The sequence below is a fragment of the Zalophus californianus genome, chromosome 3 (assembly GCF_009762305.2).
Source record: "Zalophus californianus isolate mZalCal1 chromosome 3, mZalCal1.pri.v2, whole genome shotgun sequence".
NCBI classification, from domain to species: domain Eukaryota; kingdom Metazoa; phylum Chordata; class Mammalia; order Carnivora; family Otariidae; genus Zalophus; species Zalophus californianus.
In genome coordinates, this window is record NC_045597.1 from 171740371 (window position 1) to 171758034 (window position 17664).

At 33.7% G+C, this 17664-nt stretch overlaps 1 protein-coding gene across 4 annotated transcripts in view; it reads left to right on the forward strand.

Annotated features, from left to right (window-relative positions):
• Nucleotides 1-17664, forward strand: part of SPAG16 (sperm associated antigen 16) — a 968000-nt gene that overhangs the window by 52472 nt on the left and 897864 nt on the right. For all 4 annotated transcript variants that reach the window (XM_027589886.2, XM_027589888.1, XM_027589889.1 and 1 more), the window contains 3 exons: nucleotides 463-580; nucleotides 6217-6286; nucleotides 12447-12556. In XM_027589886.2, the coding sequence (XP_027445687.1) occupies nucleotides 463-580; nucleotides 6217-6286; nucleotides 12447-12556 (298 nt within the window). The remainder of the gene's footprint in view (nucleotides 1-462; nucleotides 581-6216; nucleotides 6287-12446; nucleotides 12557-17664) is intronic.

The following is a 17664-nucleotide window of genomic DNA, read 5'->3' on the forward strand; positions in this document are numbered from 1 at the left end:
ATTTTTATACTTAATTTTCCTAATGTAAGTTAATTAGACTTGTTTTCAAGACCATCCTTTAGTTTATTTTGATGTGAATGACGCCTTTTCTGTTTAATCTTCCATTGTTTGCAGTCCTTGTCTTTTTGACAATTGTTTCTGAATTGATTAAAGAAACTGCAAGTTTTTCTCTCAATGAATAGCAATCTTCTGAGTACATGCTTGAATATAGCAAAACTGTTGGTAGGAAATAGAAAACTAGTTAACTCAAAAGAAATCTGACTTCCTCGTTCCTACCATGTTTAGAGAAGTAGCATACCAAGTAATATTTCTGGCAATTCTTGGCTTGTTATGTTGACCTTTATATGATTATTCATTTTTTATTTGACTGCAAAAAATAAGAGGAAGAAAAAGGTTTAGAAGTTAGATGGAAATCACTGATTTAACTCAATTACCCTTTAAGATGCCCTTTATTTTTCATAGGTTAAAGTTACATTATGCATCGTATGAACCGACTATCAGGGTGTTACATGAGAAGCACCAGGCTTTACTGAAGCAGAAAATGCTGACCTCTCTGGAAAGAGATAGAGCAGTTCGACAGGTAAAGAGGCCATTAAAGCCACCTCAAAATGATTTTTAACCATTTATTTTTTAATAATATAAGTAGAAATATTGGTTTTATTTCTGAGATAAATTTAAAAAGGTTTTCAACAATTATGTTGTTAAAGAGATTCATTTGAAAATATTCATAAAAATTATTTTGTTCATTTTAAACCTATAAAGATTATTATTAAGCTAAACATTTAATTAAAACATAAATTTATAGGAGATATAAAGTGTAGTTAGAGGAAAAAACTCAACTATTGTAGTCAAACTTGGGTTTATTTATTTATTTTTATTTATTTATTTATTTACTTGTCAGAGAGAGAGAGAGCACACAAGCAGGGGGAGCGGCAGGCAGAGGGAGAAGCAGGCTCCCCGCCGAGCAGGGAGCCCGATGCAGGACTTGATCCCAGGACCCTGGGATCTGACCTGATCTGAAGGCAGATGCTTAACCGACTGAGCCACCCAGGTGTCCCCAGACTTGGGTTAAATGCTAACTTTGACACCTCTAAACATCGACTTTAAACACTTTGAACTCAGATTTTTCATAAAGTATAGCCACAATGACCTGCCTTTTTTTAATATTGTTGTGAAACTTATATGAGATAATGAAAAAAAACTCCCTGGAATTTACCTCCAAATGAATATTTGACACCCCTACTTTTGGATTTAATTTAATTTGCTCTATTGTTAACACCCTTTTCCATTCTTCCTAGGGGTTTTTGCATAGGCATAGGAACTTCTGGGATAGAATTCAAGGAGGGTAAAACAAAATGTTTATGGGCCATTTAAAAAATATGTAAGTTTATTAGAAAATATAAAAGTGCAACTATGCTTAACATTCTTTTATTGTTTTCTGTAGATTTTTATTTTTGGCCAGACTTTCAGAAACTACAATAGCTTGCATGATGGTTATATTCATTCTTGAATAATTTTATTGTTAAGACATGCTTTAATCAAGTTGTATTTTGTCTGTTTTTGAGTGTAATTCTTAGCTGCTAAAATGCAAAACATTACTTGTGTCTCCATGCTTCTTTGTGTTTGAATTTTAATTCTGTATTCTTGAATGTCTGTATTGTATTATTGGTAATATTGCATAAAATGAGTTTAATAATAATTTACATTTTTATGACATGATATGTCAAACCTTCAGACTTTCATCTCCTTGCTGCTTTTCATCTAACCCCTCTCCCTAGCATCCCAACAAAAGGCACAACTCTTGGAGTACTTCACGCTATATTTAGTTTGCTTCTATTTCTTATCCTGCCACAGGCCGTGCTTAGACTTTTGCTTACTTACTTACTCTCTTTATTCCCTGGTCTCATGCTTATCTCACTATTGTCCTTCTCCAGGGAGGAATCCATCTGTGATATGACCATATAGTCCCAAAAGATCACGTATACTTTGATACCTCTGACAGACCACTCAGACTAAGTTTCACTATTCAAGGATACTAGAGTCTTCCAGGAATCCATGCTGGCAAGGGCTTATACTCCTCTCTCAATTGTTGAGTTCTATATCTGCAACCTGTCCTACAGTGGATCTACACTTATCTTATGTGTAATTAGGGCTAAGTTATCTTCCTGAAAAGGCCATCAATTCTCTATCTTTTTTAAAATTTAATTTAATTTAATTATGTTATGCTAGTCACCATTCAGTACATCATTAGTTTTTGATATAGGGTTCCATGATTCATTGTTTTCATATAACACCCAGTGCTCTGTGCAATACGTGCCCTCATTAATACCCATCACTGGGCTAACCCATCCCCCACTCCCCTCCCCTCTAAAACCCTCAGTTTGTTTCTCAGAGTCCATAGTCTCTCATGGTTCATCTCCCACTCCGCTTCCCCCTCCTTCATTTTTCCCTTCCTTCTCCTAATGTCCTCCATGCATTTCTTATGTTCCACAAATAAGTGAAACCATATGATAATTGACTTTCTCTGCTTGACTTATTTCACTGAGCATAATCTCCTCCAGTCCCATCCATGTTGATGTAAAGTTGGGGATTCATCCTTTCTGATGGCTGAGTAATATTCCATTGTAATATGGACCACATCTTCTTTATCCATTCATCTGTTGAAGGGCATCTTGGCTCTTTCCACAGTTTGGCTATTGTGGATATTGCTGCTATGAACATTGGGGTGCATATGGCCCTTCTTTTCACTACATCTGTGTCTTTGGGGTAAATACCCAGGAGTGCAATTGCTGGGCCATAGGGTGCCTCTATTTTTAATTTTTTGAGGCACTTCCACACTGTTTTCCAAAGTGGCTGTACCAATTTGCATTCCCACCAACAGTGTAACGGGGTTCACCTTTCTGCACGACCCCTCCAACATTCGTTGTTTCTTGCCTTGTCAATTTTTGCCATTCTAACTGGTGGAAGGTTGTATCTTAATGTGGTTTTGATTTGAATTTCCCTGATGGCTAATGATGATGAACATTTTTTCATGTGTCTGTTAGCCATTTGTATGTCTTCTTTTGATAAGTGTCTGTTCATGTCTTCTCCCCGTTTTTTGACTTGATTATTTGTATTTTGGGTGTTGAGTTTTAGAAGTTGTTTATATATCGAGGAACCACAGAACACTCGTGAAAGAAATTGAAGAAGACACAAAAAGATGGAAAAATATTCCATGCTCATGGATCAGAAGAATAAACATTGTTAAAATGTCTATGCTGCCCAGAGCAATCTATACCTTCAATGCAATCCTAATCAAAATTCCAATGACATTTTTCAAAGTGCTGGAACAAACAATCCTAAAATTTGTGTGGAATCAGAAAAGACCCTGAATCACCAAGGAAATGTTGAAAAAGAAAAACAAAGCTGGGGTCATCATGTTGCCTGATTTCAAGCTATATTACAAAGCCGTGATCACCAAGACAGCATGGTACTGGCACAAAAACAGACATATAGACCAATGGAACAGAATAGAGAGGCCAGATATGGACCCTCAACTCTATGGTCAAATAATCTTCGACAAAGCAGGAAAAAAATATACAATGGAAAAAAGACAGTCTCTTCAATAAATGGTGCTGGGAAAATTGGACAGCTATATACAGAAGAATGAAACTTGACCATTCTCTAACACCACACACAAAGATAAACTCAAAATGGATGAAAGACCTCAATGTGAGACAGGAATCATCAAAATCCTAGAGGAGAACATAGGCAGTAACCTCTTTGACATCGGCTACAGCAACTTCTTTCAAGATACATCTCCAAAGGCAAGTGAAACAAAAGGGAAAATGAACTTTTGGGACTTCATCAAGATAAAACGCTTCTGCACAGCAAAGGAAACAGTCAACAAAACAAAGACGCAACCCACAGAATGGGAGAAGATATTCGCAAATGACACTACAGAAAAAGGGCTGATATCCAAGATATATAAAGAACTTCTCAATTCCCCTATCTTTAATATAAGTTGAATTTCTGAGGTTAGATCAAAAGCCATTTTGGGGACATATTTAGGTCACATATACTCTGGGTTTCAGATTGCTTTTTACTGTTTTAGTTAGAAGAACTAAAGATTGGGAGTGTATGTATGAGTCCCAGCTGTGCTGCACAGTAGCCATATGAGTATTCAGGTCATTTTACTTATATATCTGTTTTCTTACCTATTAAACAGAGATCAAATTACTTGCCTTATGTTTGATATGTATCTAATGTGGAAACTTGTTTGTAAAATTAAATCACTGTATGAGGCAGGGTTGAATTTTACACTGTGTGTAAAATTAGCAAAGAATTGTATTACCTGCAAATTATTTTACCTTTGAACCCCTACTTCTGCTGAAGACAAAGAAAAAAGAACCTGCTATTAAAGACTATCCAGATCTCCCTGGGTTAAAATAGTTTCTTTGAGTTTAACCCTTGGTATCTCAATGGCTATATTAACTATTGAGCTAAAACGTATCAGTGTTAATTTTCTGTCTTTGAATCACATCTTCCATCAAGTCTGGAATTGTGATGCCACCAATTTTAGTTTTCTTTTTCAACATTCCTTTGGCTATTGGGGGTCATAAAGACCCCCAATTTTATCATATGATTTCACTCATATGTAGAATTTAAGAAACAAAACAGAGGAGCAGAGGGGAAGGGAGGGAAAAATAAAACAAGACAAAATCAGAGAGGGAAACAAACCATAAGAGACCCTTAATCATAGGAAACAAGCTGAGGGTTGCTGGAGGGGAGAGTGGTGTGGGGATCGGATAACTGGGTGATAGGCATTAAGGAGGGCACATGATGTAATGAGCACTGGGTGTTACGTACAAGTGGTGAATCACTGAACTCTACCTCTGAAACTAATAATACACTATATGTTAATTAATTGAATTTAAATAAAATAATCAGAATAATAAAAAGAAGACATGATGACTAAATGTAAGGTATCCTGGATGGGATCTTGGAACAGAAAAAGGATATTAGAAAAATCTTGGGGAGTCTGGGTGGTTCAACAGTTAAGCATCCGACTCTTGATTTCGGCTCAGGTCATGATCTCAGGGTGATGAGATAGAGTCCCACATCAGGCTCCACGCTCAGCACTGAGTCTGCTTGTCCTTCTCCTTCCCCCACCCACTTGTACTCTCTCTCTCAAATAAATAAATAAATAAAATCTGAGAAAAAAAAGAAAAACCTTAATGAAATTAGAATGCAATATGGACTTTGTTAATAATAATGTATCAATATTGTCTCATTACTTGTGTCAAACGCACTATGGTAATGCATGATGTTAGCAGTGGGAATAAGGTGGTGGTACACAAGAAATCTATTACATTGCAACTTTTATGTGAACCTTACACTATTCTAAATAAGTGCCTTTAAAATTTTTATAATCCATTTTGGCATCCAAGAATAGATACACATTTTTTACTTTTTTTTTTTTCCAGCCAGGCATTTCATGAGCACTAATCTATAGGTTACAATTTATTACCTGCTATTTTCTATTAATAAAGGAATCTTACTACTCAGTGATAGTAGGAAAGATGTGTATATCCATATATAATTAAACAGATGGTTTTTTGTGTTGGTATAATAACATGCAATGAGGGATGAGAGAACTCTGTAAGGTTGAGTTTTTAATTCAAGTCTATTGTTCAGGAAATATAGGTAAATGATATGCCACCAAACTAACAAATGTTCTTAATTATAAAACATGTTTAATAAAACAAAGAGTGTCCATGGGTGGAAAATGAGCTAAGAGTTTCAGGAAAAACAACAGTCTCTTCATATTTTACTTTCCAACTAATACTTTCCTCATCTTTTATAAACAGAAAGATGAATTAAGTTGTTGGGAAGTAATTTCAACAGAGGAGAAACTTCTCTCAAAGTAGAATACTGAATAATTATCATTCAAAGTGTGCAATAAGTATTCTTGATTCAGGAAATGGTGCTGTAAAATAAATGTTTCAGATGCTTATTTATAATGGATACCTAATAATTCCCATGGAATTGAATTTAAACTTAAAATTATGTTTTTCTTTTGTTACAATTCATGTTTAAATTTTTTTTAATATATAGGAATTAATCCAAGAGGTTAATGTTTTTATATCTTGCAGTTGATATTTAAACATTGCATTTTATTCAATCCTTTTGGGTCATTTTATATATAACCCCATGTCTTTTGATTTTATTTTTTAGATTTCTGGGCTTCAAGCAACACTGAAGCATATGGAAATAGGGCATAATTATCATGCTTCTGAAATTAGAGGTAAAAGTAAAATGTGATAAAACTAATTTAATATTGGCTGGTGAGTTTTAAATTTTATCAGGGCTCCAAATGCTAGAGATACTTAAGAGTAAATAAATGATGTGGTAACTATTTCATAAATTAAAATGCTAATGAAAATATCAAGAGGGAGTATAGATACAGTATTGTATAGATTAATTTTAGAGAAAAATATGAGTAAACTATGATGGGAGGACTTCTGTTTCTGGCCATGATGGAGTATCTGGTACCAGACTAACCTTCTTTCAGTAAAAAACTCTTAAAACTAACTATCTATAAGGCAGCTACTTCTAGGCATTGCAAAATAGCACAAGTCACAGAAGGTAAGTGATAGAAGGAAAATTTTGAAGTTGAGATCCACCATCACCATGGCTTTGTACCTGCGGAAATTTCCAAACCAAATTCCATGGAAATGGAGGCCTAGAAGAGTATGCCAGTCCTGATGAACTGAAAAGGCAAAGATCATAGTTGACAGCTGTCAAAGCAACTAGAATCTGTAGGAAAGTGCACTAGATAAAAGGGTGCTGCAATGAGCAGTGGTCTTGTTTGTGAGGACGTTTACTATGAATCCTTAGTTGATAACCAGGCTGTACATATAGACTACCGGAGACTTACCAGAAAGAGAAGGCTTTATAGGGCTCAGAGAGGAAAAAGATTCTAGAAATCAAACAGAGATGGGAGACGTTGAAACAGAGATGGGAGATGTTGCCATGCTTGGAATGGAGAGACCTCATTAACATCTTGGTAACACCTACTAACATTTAACATAATCATATTAACATAACACTTGTACTGCCCTATGAAACCAAAAAGCAAAGCTTACATAGAATTTCTAGGGAAGACAGAATTTGGAGTTTGAATCTTGCCAAGTTAGCCTTGGGAAAAACGTAGAGCTTTGCATGGATCCACCTTAATAAAGCATAAAATTAAGCCTAGAATTTCAAGGTGATCATCAAAAAATTAAACTGCCTGCTAGAATAAAAATCAATACCCTTTAAAGGAAGGCAGTTGGCCAGAGTCTTTATAATCTATTATCTATACTGCACAGTATGTAATTAAAATTTTCTATACATGTTATAGAAACAAGAAAAAGTGATCCACAATCAAGACAAAAATCAATAAATGGAAACCTACACTGAGATGGCCCAGGTGTTGGATTTCGCAGATAAAAATGCTAAAGCAGCTATTTTGAATATGATCAAGGACTTAAAGAAAAATATGACATTAATTGAGGAGATAGGGAATCTTAGCAGATACACAGAAACAAAAAAAGGAAATTGAAATTCTAGTACTGAGAAATATGGTAGCTTAAATGAAAATTTTATAGTTCACAACAGATTGGAGATGACAGACATGTCAGTGAATTTAATAGACATTAATTAAAACCTAGTCTGAAGAAGAGATAAGAAAAAAGGGAAAGATCTGTGATGTTTTGAAGTGGCTTTTGGTCAAAAGGAATAAATTTCAACCCAACACGAAGAAATAGGTTCTTTTAATTGCAGAGTCCCAACTACCTGAATAAAATTATTCCTTAAATTCTGTACTGAATAATTTTATGATCTTTATAAACATGCATTCTGGTGTTAGGTATGGGACTTGCAGTACCTTTTCCCAAGCTTCTGGTTTTAGCATTTGGCTGTGTCATGTCAGACTCTATCTCTCTGACTGCCTGATTAACTTGGAACCGTACTTAGCCAGGAACTCTAATTTGAAGAGAAGTTGATTTATTGGTTAACTGGTTGTCTCTCATAAATACTGTCATCCTTCATAATATGAATTAACTCCCCCTCCATTTGCTCAGTTTAGTTTAATTTTTAAAAACTTTGTCTATCCGTCATCCATATAAAAGTCTACCCATTTATTTTGGGCAAAGGTTGGTATGGCAGTAGAGATTCTTAAAATTAAATATTATTCACTCTGTACTTAGGGAAAAATGAATTGATCATCCTTTACTCTGAACTTTGGGAAAAAGACAAATTGTTATTCAATCCAAATTTAGGGATAAGACAAAAATTGAACTGATTTGGAGTAATCAAGTTATTTTAAATATACCATATTTTTATTATAAAAGTGATATGCCTATTTTAGAAATTATCAAAATGACAAACTTTATTTTTTAAAACTATCCATAGTTATACTACCCAGAGAGAATATTAATACTACAGTACTGAACTTTTTCACCTGAAAATGGTTTTTAATTCTACATTTATTCTTATATGATATGTAGAATAATAGAAAAATTCCTAGGAGAAACTATGAAATAGTGAATTATTATTGATTAGATATTTGAAGTGACAATTTTGTACTATTTTTCTTTATTATGAAATATAATATATATCAAATATTTACAAGAAACTATTCAGAAAGCACATTAATATTATATATTATGAGATAAAAGTAGTTTTTGTACAAATTACTTAATTTCAAAAAAGTTTATGAATATGCTGATTTTGATATGTTTGTGTAAAAAGCAAAATATTCCATAAGGTTCTTAGCTTAATAAATTGCTGCTTTTTAAGTTGGATATTTTGTTGCTGCTCAGAATTGCATTATGATACCAGTTTCATATGACTAAATGGAATATATGGCCTAGGTTAGAAAGTAAAATTAAAGTAAAAATACAGTAAATTTAAAGTAAAGCCTCTTCCCCTTTACCTCGATTGGCCTTTTTCTGAATTACAATTAGATATGTGCTTGATCTCCTTATTTTAGCTTACATGTGTCCTAATCTCTTAGATGTTTTCTGTTTAGCTCTCTGGGCCAGATTGTGGATAATTTCTTCAAAACCTTTTTTTCAGTTAAATAATTCTCTTTTCAGTTGGGTTTAATTTGTAAGTGAGTAAGTGGCACAATGTAGGTCCTTAAGTATTTATTTTGTTAAATGAATATATTCATGCATTTTTTTATTGATATATACAAAATAGGGATATTTATTGGAGATCTGAAAATAAGGTTTGGAAGAATTGACACTAATGATACAGAGTCTTCAAATCCATGGGCACAAAATATATCTCCATTTATTTGGATCTGCTTTGACTTGCTTTATCAGTTTTTTGTAGTTTTTCGCTTACAGATCCTGTACATATTTCTTGGATGTATATGTAAATATTTAATTTATTTTGATGTTGTAAGTTTATTGTCTTTTAAATTTCAGTATCTACTATTCATCACTGGCATATAAGAAAGCAATTGACTTCAGTTTATCTGTGATTTCACAATACTTACTATAAGTTTCAGGAGATAGTTTCTGATTATTTTGTGTTTTCTATACAATCATGTCACCTATGAGTAAAGGCAGTTATTATTTATTCTTTTCTAATCTGTATGTCTATTTTCTTTCTTGTCTTATTTTACTAGGTAGAACTTCCGATACACTGTTGAATAAGAGTGGTGAAAGGGAAAATTGTTGTCTTTTTCTTGATGCATTTTTTAAATTTTTTTTATTTTTTATTTTATTCTTTTATTTATTTTCTTTCTTTATTATGTTCAATTAGCCAACATATAGTACATCATTACTTTTTGAGGTAGTGTTCAGCGATTCATCAGCTGCACATAACACCCAGTGCTAATGCCCATCACCCAGTTGCCCCATCGCCCCACCCTCCTCCCTATCTGCAACCCTCAGTTTCCCCAGAGTCAAGAGTCTCAGGGTTTGTCTCCCTCTCTGATTTCTTCCCACTCAGTTTTCCCACCCTTCCCCTATTCTGTATTCATTCATTTTTGATGTTTAATGAGGGGCCTGAACATATTCAGTTAACACTGATTGAATGAATGTGTGCATACATAAAGGAATTGTTGAAGGATGAAATATAGCACTGGGGGTACAATAAACAAAATCTCTATAAGTGAAAATGTGTTTGATGTTTGCTTCATTTCTCTTAAGAAATTATACTTTCCTTAAGATGTTGATTGTGCCCGAGTAAAATCTAGGAAACTACACAGCACCAATCAGTAATATAGGCCTGTCATTAATAAGCACTGGGTGTGATAAACATAAAGATGCTATGATAGAGACATGGAATTCGCTAGGGTATTACTAAACATTAAGAAACACTATGTGGAATTTGAGAATTATATGCACTTAACCATGAATGTGATAGACATTTATGTCTGAGCCTATTCTTTTTTTTTTTTTTTAAGATTTTATTTCTTCATTTGAGACACAGAGATACAGAGAGAAAGAAGCATGAGCAGGGGGAGAGGCAGAGGGAGAGGGAGAAGCAGGCTCCCACCGAGCCAGGAGCCCAATGCGGGCCTCGATTTCAGGACCCTGGGATCATGACCTGAGCCGAAGGCAGATGCTTAAACATCTGAGCCACCCAGGCGCCCCCTATGTCTGAGCCTCTTATTTGTTCTGCAAATCTTTGTGCAAGTGAAAGTGATGTTTATCTGATGGAGAGTGGAAATCATGTTTGTACTTGCTACACCGAGAAATAATTGAGAAGTGTTATTTCTCTGCTAATTCCACATGTATTCTGCAATGTTTCTTCTCATGTTTTGGTTACAAATGTTGAATATTTTCCTAAACATGATTAAGTGTGAACTTTTGTAATTTCATTTCGTTGTGGAAAAACTACATATACTTATAAACCAAAGCCTTTTTGGTTTTTGACTTTCATTTGTTATCCTTAACATTTTGTTTGTTTGCTTCTTCATTTTTATTTTATTTCTCTTATGAAGTGATGCTTAAGTCATGTTTTGCATGCTACCTGAGATATGCTCATATTCTCAGAATTACCTACTGGAATCCTGGGTTTCTCTACTGCTTTCTCATTACTTCCCTATAGATATTACTATATATATATTCTCCTCATATATAAGGGGGAACAAAAGGTAGTTACCTTGACAGAGTTATCGACAGGATTTTGTGAAATTATAAATGCAAATTGTTTAGACCAGTGGCTGTTATGTAGTAAAAGTCAATGAGGCATGAATGCTCATTATTATTATTTTAAATTATTATCATTATCAGGATGTCACTGTTGGTTGTTAAAAAGGAGAATATAATAAAAGAGAACTGGAAGTGAAAATTTTTCCTTGATGTCAGGAAGCTGTAATTGTTGCCTTTCCCCCACACTTTGACTTCCTAGATGCTGTAGGGCTCTAACTTTTAGCACCATTCAGGGAGGATAGGCAGTCTGGATACCCAAGTGTTTGAAGTCTTTTAAGTACTTTCATGTAGAACTGTGTTATTCAATATTCTGTTTTTATGTTATTGTCAGTGTTATTTTGGAGATTTTCTCCTTTTTCTGAAACTGGTACTGAATAGGAAAAGTCAGATCAGAAAGAATCTAAATGCCAGCTATGTGTTTCCTTGCCTTTATTACCTCAGAATTCTTTAAGAACCTGGACTCATCCAGATATTTTTGTGTTTATCTTTTCTCTATTATAATCTAGTGTTATACTTAGAACATTTGGTTATTTCTTTTGTTTAAGAGTTAATGATTATAACTTTATTAGTTATTTGCAATTAGTTTCCTCTTTAGAAATAAAGGGGGAAATTATGTAAATTATGTATATATTAAGGTATATATACCTTAAGTAGGTATATGTATATGGAAGGATGTGTAAAAGAAAGAGACTTTCCCTGTCACTTTTGTTTTTCCCTCAGGTGGTTTTAGTAGGACTATTCTTTATGTCCAGAAGAGTTTGGAGACAAATGTTACAACTACATTGGAGTATTACCCAATGTTTTCCTTTCTGTTTTTCTCAACATTGAGAAGCATAAAGAATAATATTTTATTAATACAATATTCTTTTAAAAATCTGTTATTTATTATCCAATTCCACTTGGGAAATTGTGTCATTGCTTACCATTCTCTCCTTGACCCTTTTCACCTTTACTTGTATATACATTAAGCCTCATGACAGGAATTGGATATAATGTAATTGGAGATTGGCTCCTATGATCTCTAACTGGCTCATCATGCCATTTCACTTGTCATGACCTTGCAGTCATGACACTCCGAATTTGGGGGAAATGAATTTGACAGCTCACTTAAAACATTTTGGTGGCATTTTATTAGTTTAATACTTTAAAAAATACATGTATCATGACATTGGCTTTCATATGTTTGGTTAAAATTATATTTATTGTGGAGAAACAGAATAGATACTAAGAATAAATTGTGTTTTCTTGTAGTCATTCCTAATTCTGAAAAAGAAAACGCACCAGAAGGTCCTACTCAGAAAGGTCTTCGTGAAGCCAGGGAAAAAAACAAATGTAAAACAAAGATAAAAGCTAATACAAAGGTATGACTTTTTGTTCTTGTTTCCATTAATTCATACTTAGCTCTCAGATCTTCAGATCAATGAACTCATATGGTATCATTATTTTACTGGAAGAGGAATTTAGAGGTTATATATTCCAAGGCCCTTGGTTTATAGATAAAAATGGAGGTCCTCAAATGTTACTAATATGTGAGGGACATATGCTTATTGGTGGCAGAGACAACTTGGTGAATCAGTCTGCCACCTACCTCAACTTAATCACAGGCATGTGTGCTCACCTACTCAGTTTTCTGCTTACTCTATCCAAAAGAAGTAACTCCTACATCATCCCTTATTTCTTTTTTCATAGTATAACTTTAAACTTTTCTTAGTTTTCTTTAAAAGTAGAATGGGAAGAATTATGGCCCATTTAAGAATCTCCTTATATCTGAGTACCTTTGCTTTGCAATCAGGCTGATAGTTAAACACTTCTCTAATGATGAAAGAAAAATGGTATTTAAATGTGAGGTCAGAGATCAAAAATGAGGAAGAAAGTAAAACACACAAAGCCTGTAAGGTGTTTAATTTCTTGTTATGAAAATTGCATGAAGGTCTAGCTGAGGTAATGAGTTTTCTTACAAAGTACATAGTTTTGAGTTCTAAAATATCTGATATTTATATTTACAAATTAAAATACTTACAATTATAATATTTTTAGTAGTAGTAATTCTATAAGAACAATAGATTTTTATGAATTAAAATAATGCAATAAGCCTTTTATTTAGCTAATAATATCAATAAAGTTTTTTCTTCAAAGGTATGCCTTGGAATCCAGTATCATATATAATATTGAATAAACTACAGACTAAATAATTTTAGATTATACTTAGGCTTTGGTAATTACTTTATAATATTCAGATTAGTATTTTACTATTCCTCTATTATCACTATTAATTTAGGATTTAAGATGTTTGGGGTAGATCTTTTCTTGTCAGTGCCTCCAGCTTCCCTGTCCCAACAACCTCCCATCAGGATGGACCTTCCCTTTTTGCCACCATAAAGCTTTCTCACTCCTCTACCTACCTGCCTTTGAGTCTCTGCTGAATGCAAGTAGTGGTAGTGGATGACTCTCTTGCTCTCAACAAGTAATTCTTGTTCTCATTTGGGAACAGAGGAGCATATAAAGCACCCCAAATAAAGAAAAAAAAATCAGTTAAGGATTTTCAGTGTGTTGGTGGTGATTGTCATCAGGAATATTTTCATCTTCTAATGGCATAGGCATTCTCTTTAAGGTACTAAGTCATACTTAGGAATGATTTGTTGATTCATTCACTAAGTGTTTTCGGCTTGTAAGACTTTACATTAGTAATGCCAAGTTGGCTTTTTATGTGACAAAAAGCTACTAAAATATAGGACAAACACATTAAATATTTATGCATAGTATATTATTTTTCAGTGCATTAAAATATTTAGCATAATACCTACAACATGATAGAAAAATTGGGGCCTTACAAAAGTGCTGAAGTGCAGAGTAAAGTGGATTCCTCCCCTGTTCACCAAGTAATCATTTTTACTAATATTTCTCTTTTAATTTTTTTCCCTACAAGTTTATACACTTTGACCAACATCTCCCCAGTGTCCCTACCCTCCAGCTCCTGGTAACCACCATTCTACTCTTTGCATCTATGAGTTTTTGCTTTTTTAGATTCACACATATAAATGATATCATACTATATTTATTTTTTGCTGACTTGTTTCATTTAGCATAATGTTCTCAGTGCCCATCTATGTTGTCACAAATGGCAGAATGTCTTTCTCTCTCATAGCAGAATGCTAATCCATTGTGTGTGTGTGTGTGTATACACACATCACATCTTGTTTATTCATTCATCCACTGACAGATGGTTAGGTTGTTTCTATAACTTGGCTATTATGAATATAGGGAGTGCAGATATCTTTTGGAGATCCTGTTTTCATTTCCTTTTGATATATGTTCAGAAGTGGAATTGCTGGATCGTATAGTAGTGCTATTTTTATTTGTTTTGAGGAACTCTCATACTATTTTCCATAGTCGTTGTACCAATTTACATTCCCATCAACAGTGCACATGGGTTACCTTTTCTTCACATCCTTACCCATAATTGTTATCTGTTGTCTTCTTGATAATAGCATTGAAACAGGTGTGAGGTAATATCACATTGTGGTTTTGATCTCCATTTTCCTGATGATTTATGATGTTAAGAATCTTTTCATGTACCTGTTGGCTATTTGTATGTGTTCTTTGGAAAAAATATGTATTTCATTCCTTTGCCCATATTTTAATTGGATTTTTTTTTTTTTGTTACTGAGCTGTGTGAGTTCTTTATATATTTAGATTATTTACCCCTTATCGGTCATGTGGCTTGTAAATATTTTCTTCCATTCCATAGGTTACCTTTTCATTTTGTTGATTGTTTCTTTTGCTGTGCAGAGGCTTTTTTTGATGTAGTCTCACTTGATTTTTGCTTTTGTTTATTGTGCTTTTGGTGTCATAGCCAAAAAAATCATTGACAAGACCAATGTCAGGAAGTTTTTTTCTTATATTTTCTCTAGGAGTTTTATGGTTTCAGGTCTGATGTTTAATCGGTTTTGAGTTAGTTTTTGTGAATGGTGTAAGATAGGTATACAATTTAGTTTTCCTGTATATGATTGTCCAGTTTTCTTAAAACCATTTATTAAAGAGACTGTCTTTTCCCCATTGGATATTCTTGGCTCCCTTGTCAAATGCTAGTTGTGTATATGGGAGTTTATTTCTGCACTCTCTATTCTGTTCCTTTGGTCTATGTGTCGATTTTTTTGTCAGTACCATACTGTTATGATTACTGTAGCTTTGTAGTGTAGTTTGAAAATCCGAAGTGAGATAATACCTCCAGTTTTGTTCTTTTTTCTTGGGATTGGCTAGTTGGGGTGTTTTGCAGTTTTATACAGATTTTAGGATTTTTTTTTGTGAAAAATGCTTTTGGAATTTTGAAAGAGATTACATTGAATCTATAGATGGCTTTGGGCGGAATGGACATTTTAACAATATTATTTTCAATACATGGGCACAGAATATCTATTTTTTGTGTCTTCAGTTTCTTTCATTAGTGTCTTATAGTTTTCATTGTACAGATCTTTCACTGCCTTGATTAAATTTATTCCTAAGTATTTTATTGTTTGTGATGCTATTGTGAATGGGATTGCATTCTTTATTTCTTTTTCAGTGATTTTATTGTTTGTGTGTAAAAACACAACCAATTTTTGTATTTTGATTTATTTTCTGAAACTCCACTGAACTTGTTGATTAGTTCCAACAGTTTTTGGTTGTCTTAGGATTTCTATATATAAGATCATGTCATCTGAAAAGAAGTTAATTTAGCTTTCCTTTCTTATTTGGATGCTTTTCAGTCCCATTTATTTCTGGCTCTTGGGGCAGTGTCATCTTTTCAATATGAAAAAAGGGAGCAAATTCAATACAAAAATAGAAATCTGAAGCGTAGAATAGGATGAAACCAAGGGCAGGGAGGAAAAGGCAAAAGCAAAAGGAAGAGATGAGATGTTGCCAAAAGACAGAGGCTCTCCTGTCCCCTCTCCTTTGGGAAATGACTTAATTATTTAGGTGGCAGTACACACCTTTCCATATATATATATATATATATATATATATATATAGCCGGGTTGGTATTTTGTGGGCAGAGGGGAGTGAGAAAATTTGAGGATGGAGAAGGCCTTTCTAGAGGCTAGTCTCTTCCCACTCTTGACCAGCCTCTGGTCGATGAAGGAAGGAATCTCTTTGGATGCTTTCTATTTCTTTATCTTGCCTGATTGCTCTAGCTAGGACTATGTGGTGCAAATGGGCACCTTTGCCTTGTTCCTGATCTTAGAGGAAAAGCTTTCAACCTTTCACAATTTAGTATGATGTTAGCTGTGGGTTTCTTGTATATGACCTTTATTATGTTGAGGTATATCCCTTCTCTACCCAATTAGTGAGGGGTTTTCCACTATGAAAGGATGTAGAGCTTAGTCAAATGCTTTTCTTGCATCTTTTGAGATGATCATATGATTTTTTTTATCTTTCATTCTATTAATGTGGTATCACATTTGTTGATCACATTTGTTGAACTATCTTTGTATCCCGGAATAAATCCCACTTGATCATGGTGTGTGATTCTTTTAGTGTATTGTTGAATTCAGTTTGCTAGTATTTTGTTGAGAATATTTGCATCTGTATTCATCAGGGATATTGGTGTATGGTTTTCTTGAATTTTCCTATTCTAGTTTTGGTAGGAGGGTAATGCTGGCCTCATAAGATGAGTTTAGAAATGTACCATCCTCTTCAATTTTTTGGAAGAGTTTGAGAAGGACTGGCATTAACTTTTTAAAAATATTTGGTAGAATTCATCATCAAAACCATTTGGTCCTGGCCTTTTCTGTGTTGGGATGTTTTGATTACTGATTCAATATCCTCATTTATTATTAGTCTGTTCAGATTTTCCATTTCCTTATGATTCAGTCTTGGTAAGTTGTATTGTTTTTTGGAATTTATCTATTTCTTCTAGGTTATCCAATTTGTTTGCATGTAATTATTCTTTGCAGTCTCTTATGATCCTACGTATTTCTGTGCTCAGGTGTAATATCTCCTCTTTCATTTCTGATTTTTGAGTTTTCACTCTTTTTGTCTTAGTCTAGTTAAGGGTTTGCCAGTTTTATTTATCTTTTCAAAAAAGCCACTGTTAATTTTGATCTTTTTCATTGTTTTTATGGTCTCTATTTCATTTATATCTTCTCTGATATAAATGTTCCTGTTACTTTCTTCCTTCTGCTAATTTTGGGCTTAATTTTTCCTCTTTTTCTAGTTCTTTGAGGTATAAAGTTAGCTTGATAATTTGAGATCATTCTTTTTTCTTAATAAATGCATTTGTCACTATAAACTTCTCACTAAGAACTGCTTTTACAGCATCCCAAAGATTTTGGTGTGTTGTGTTTCCATTCTCATTTGTTTCAAGAATTTTTTATTTCACTTTTTAAAAAAGATTTTGTTTATTTGAGAAAGAGAGAGAGCACACACAAGTGGGGGGAGCAGAGGGAGAGGGAGAAGCAGACTCCCCATTGAGCAGAGAGCCCAACATGGG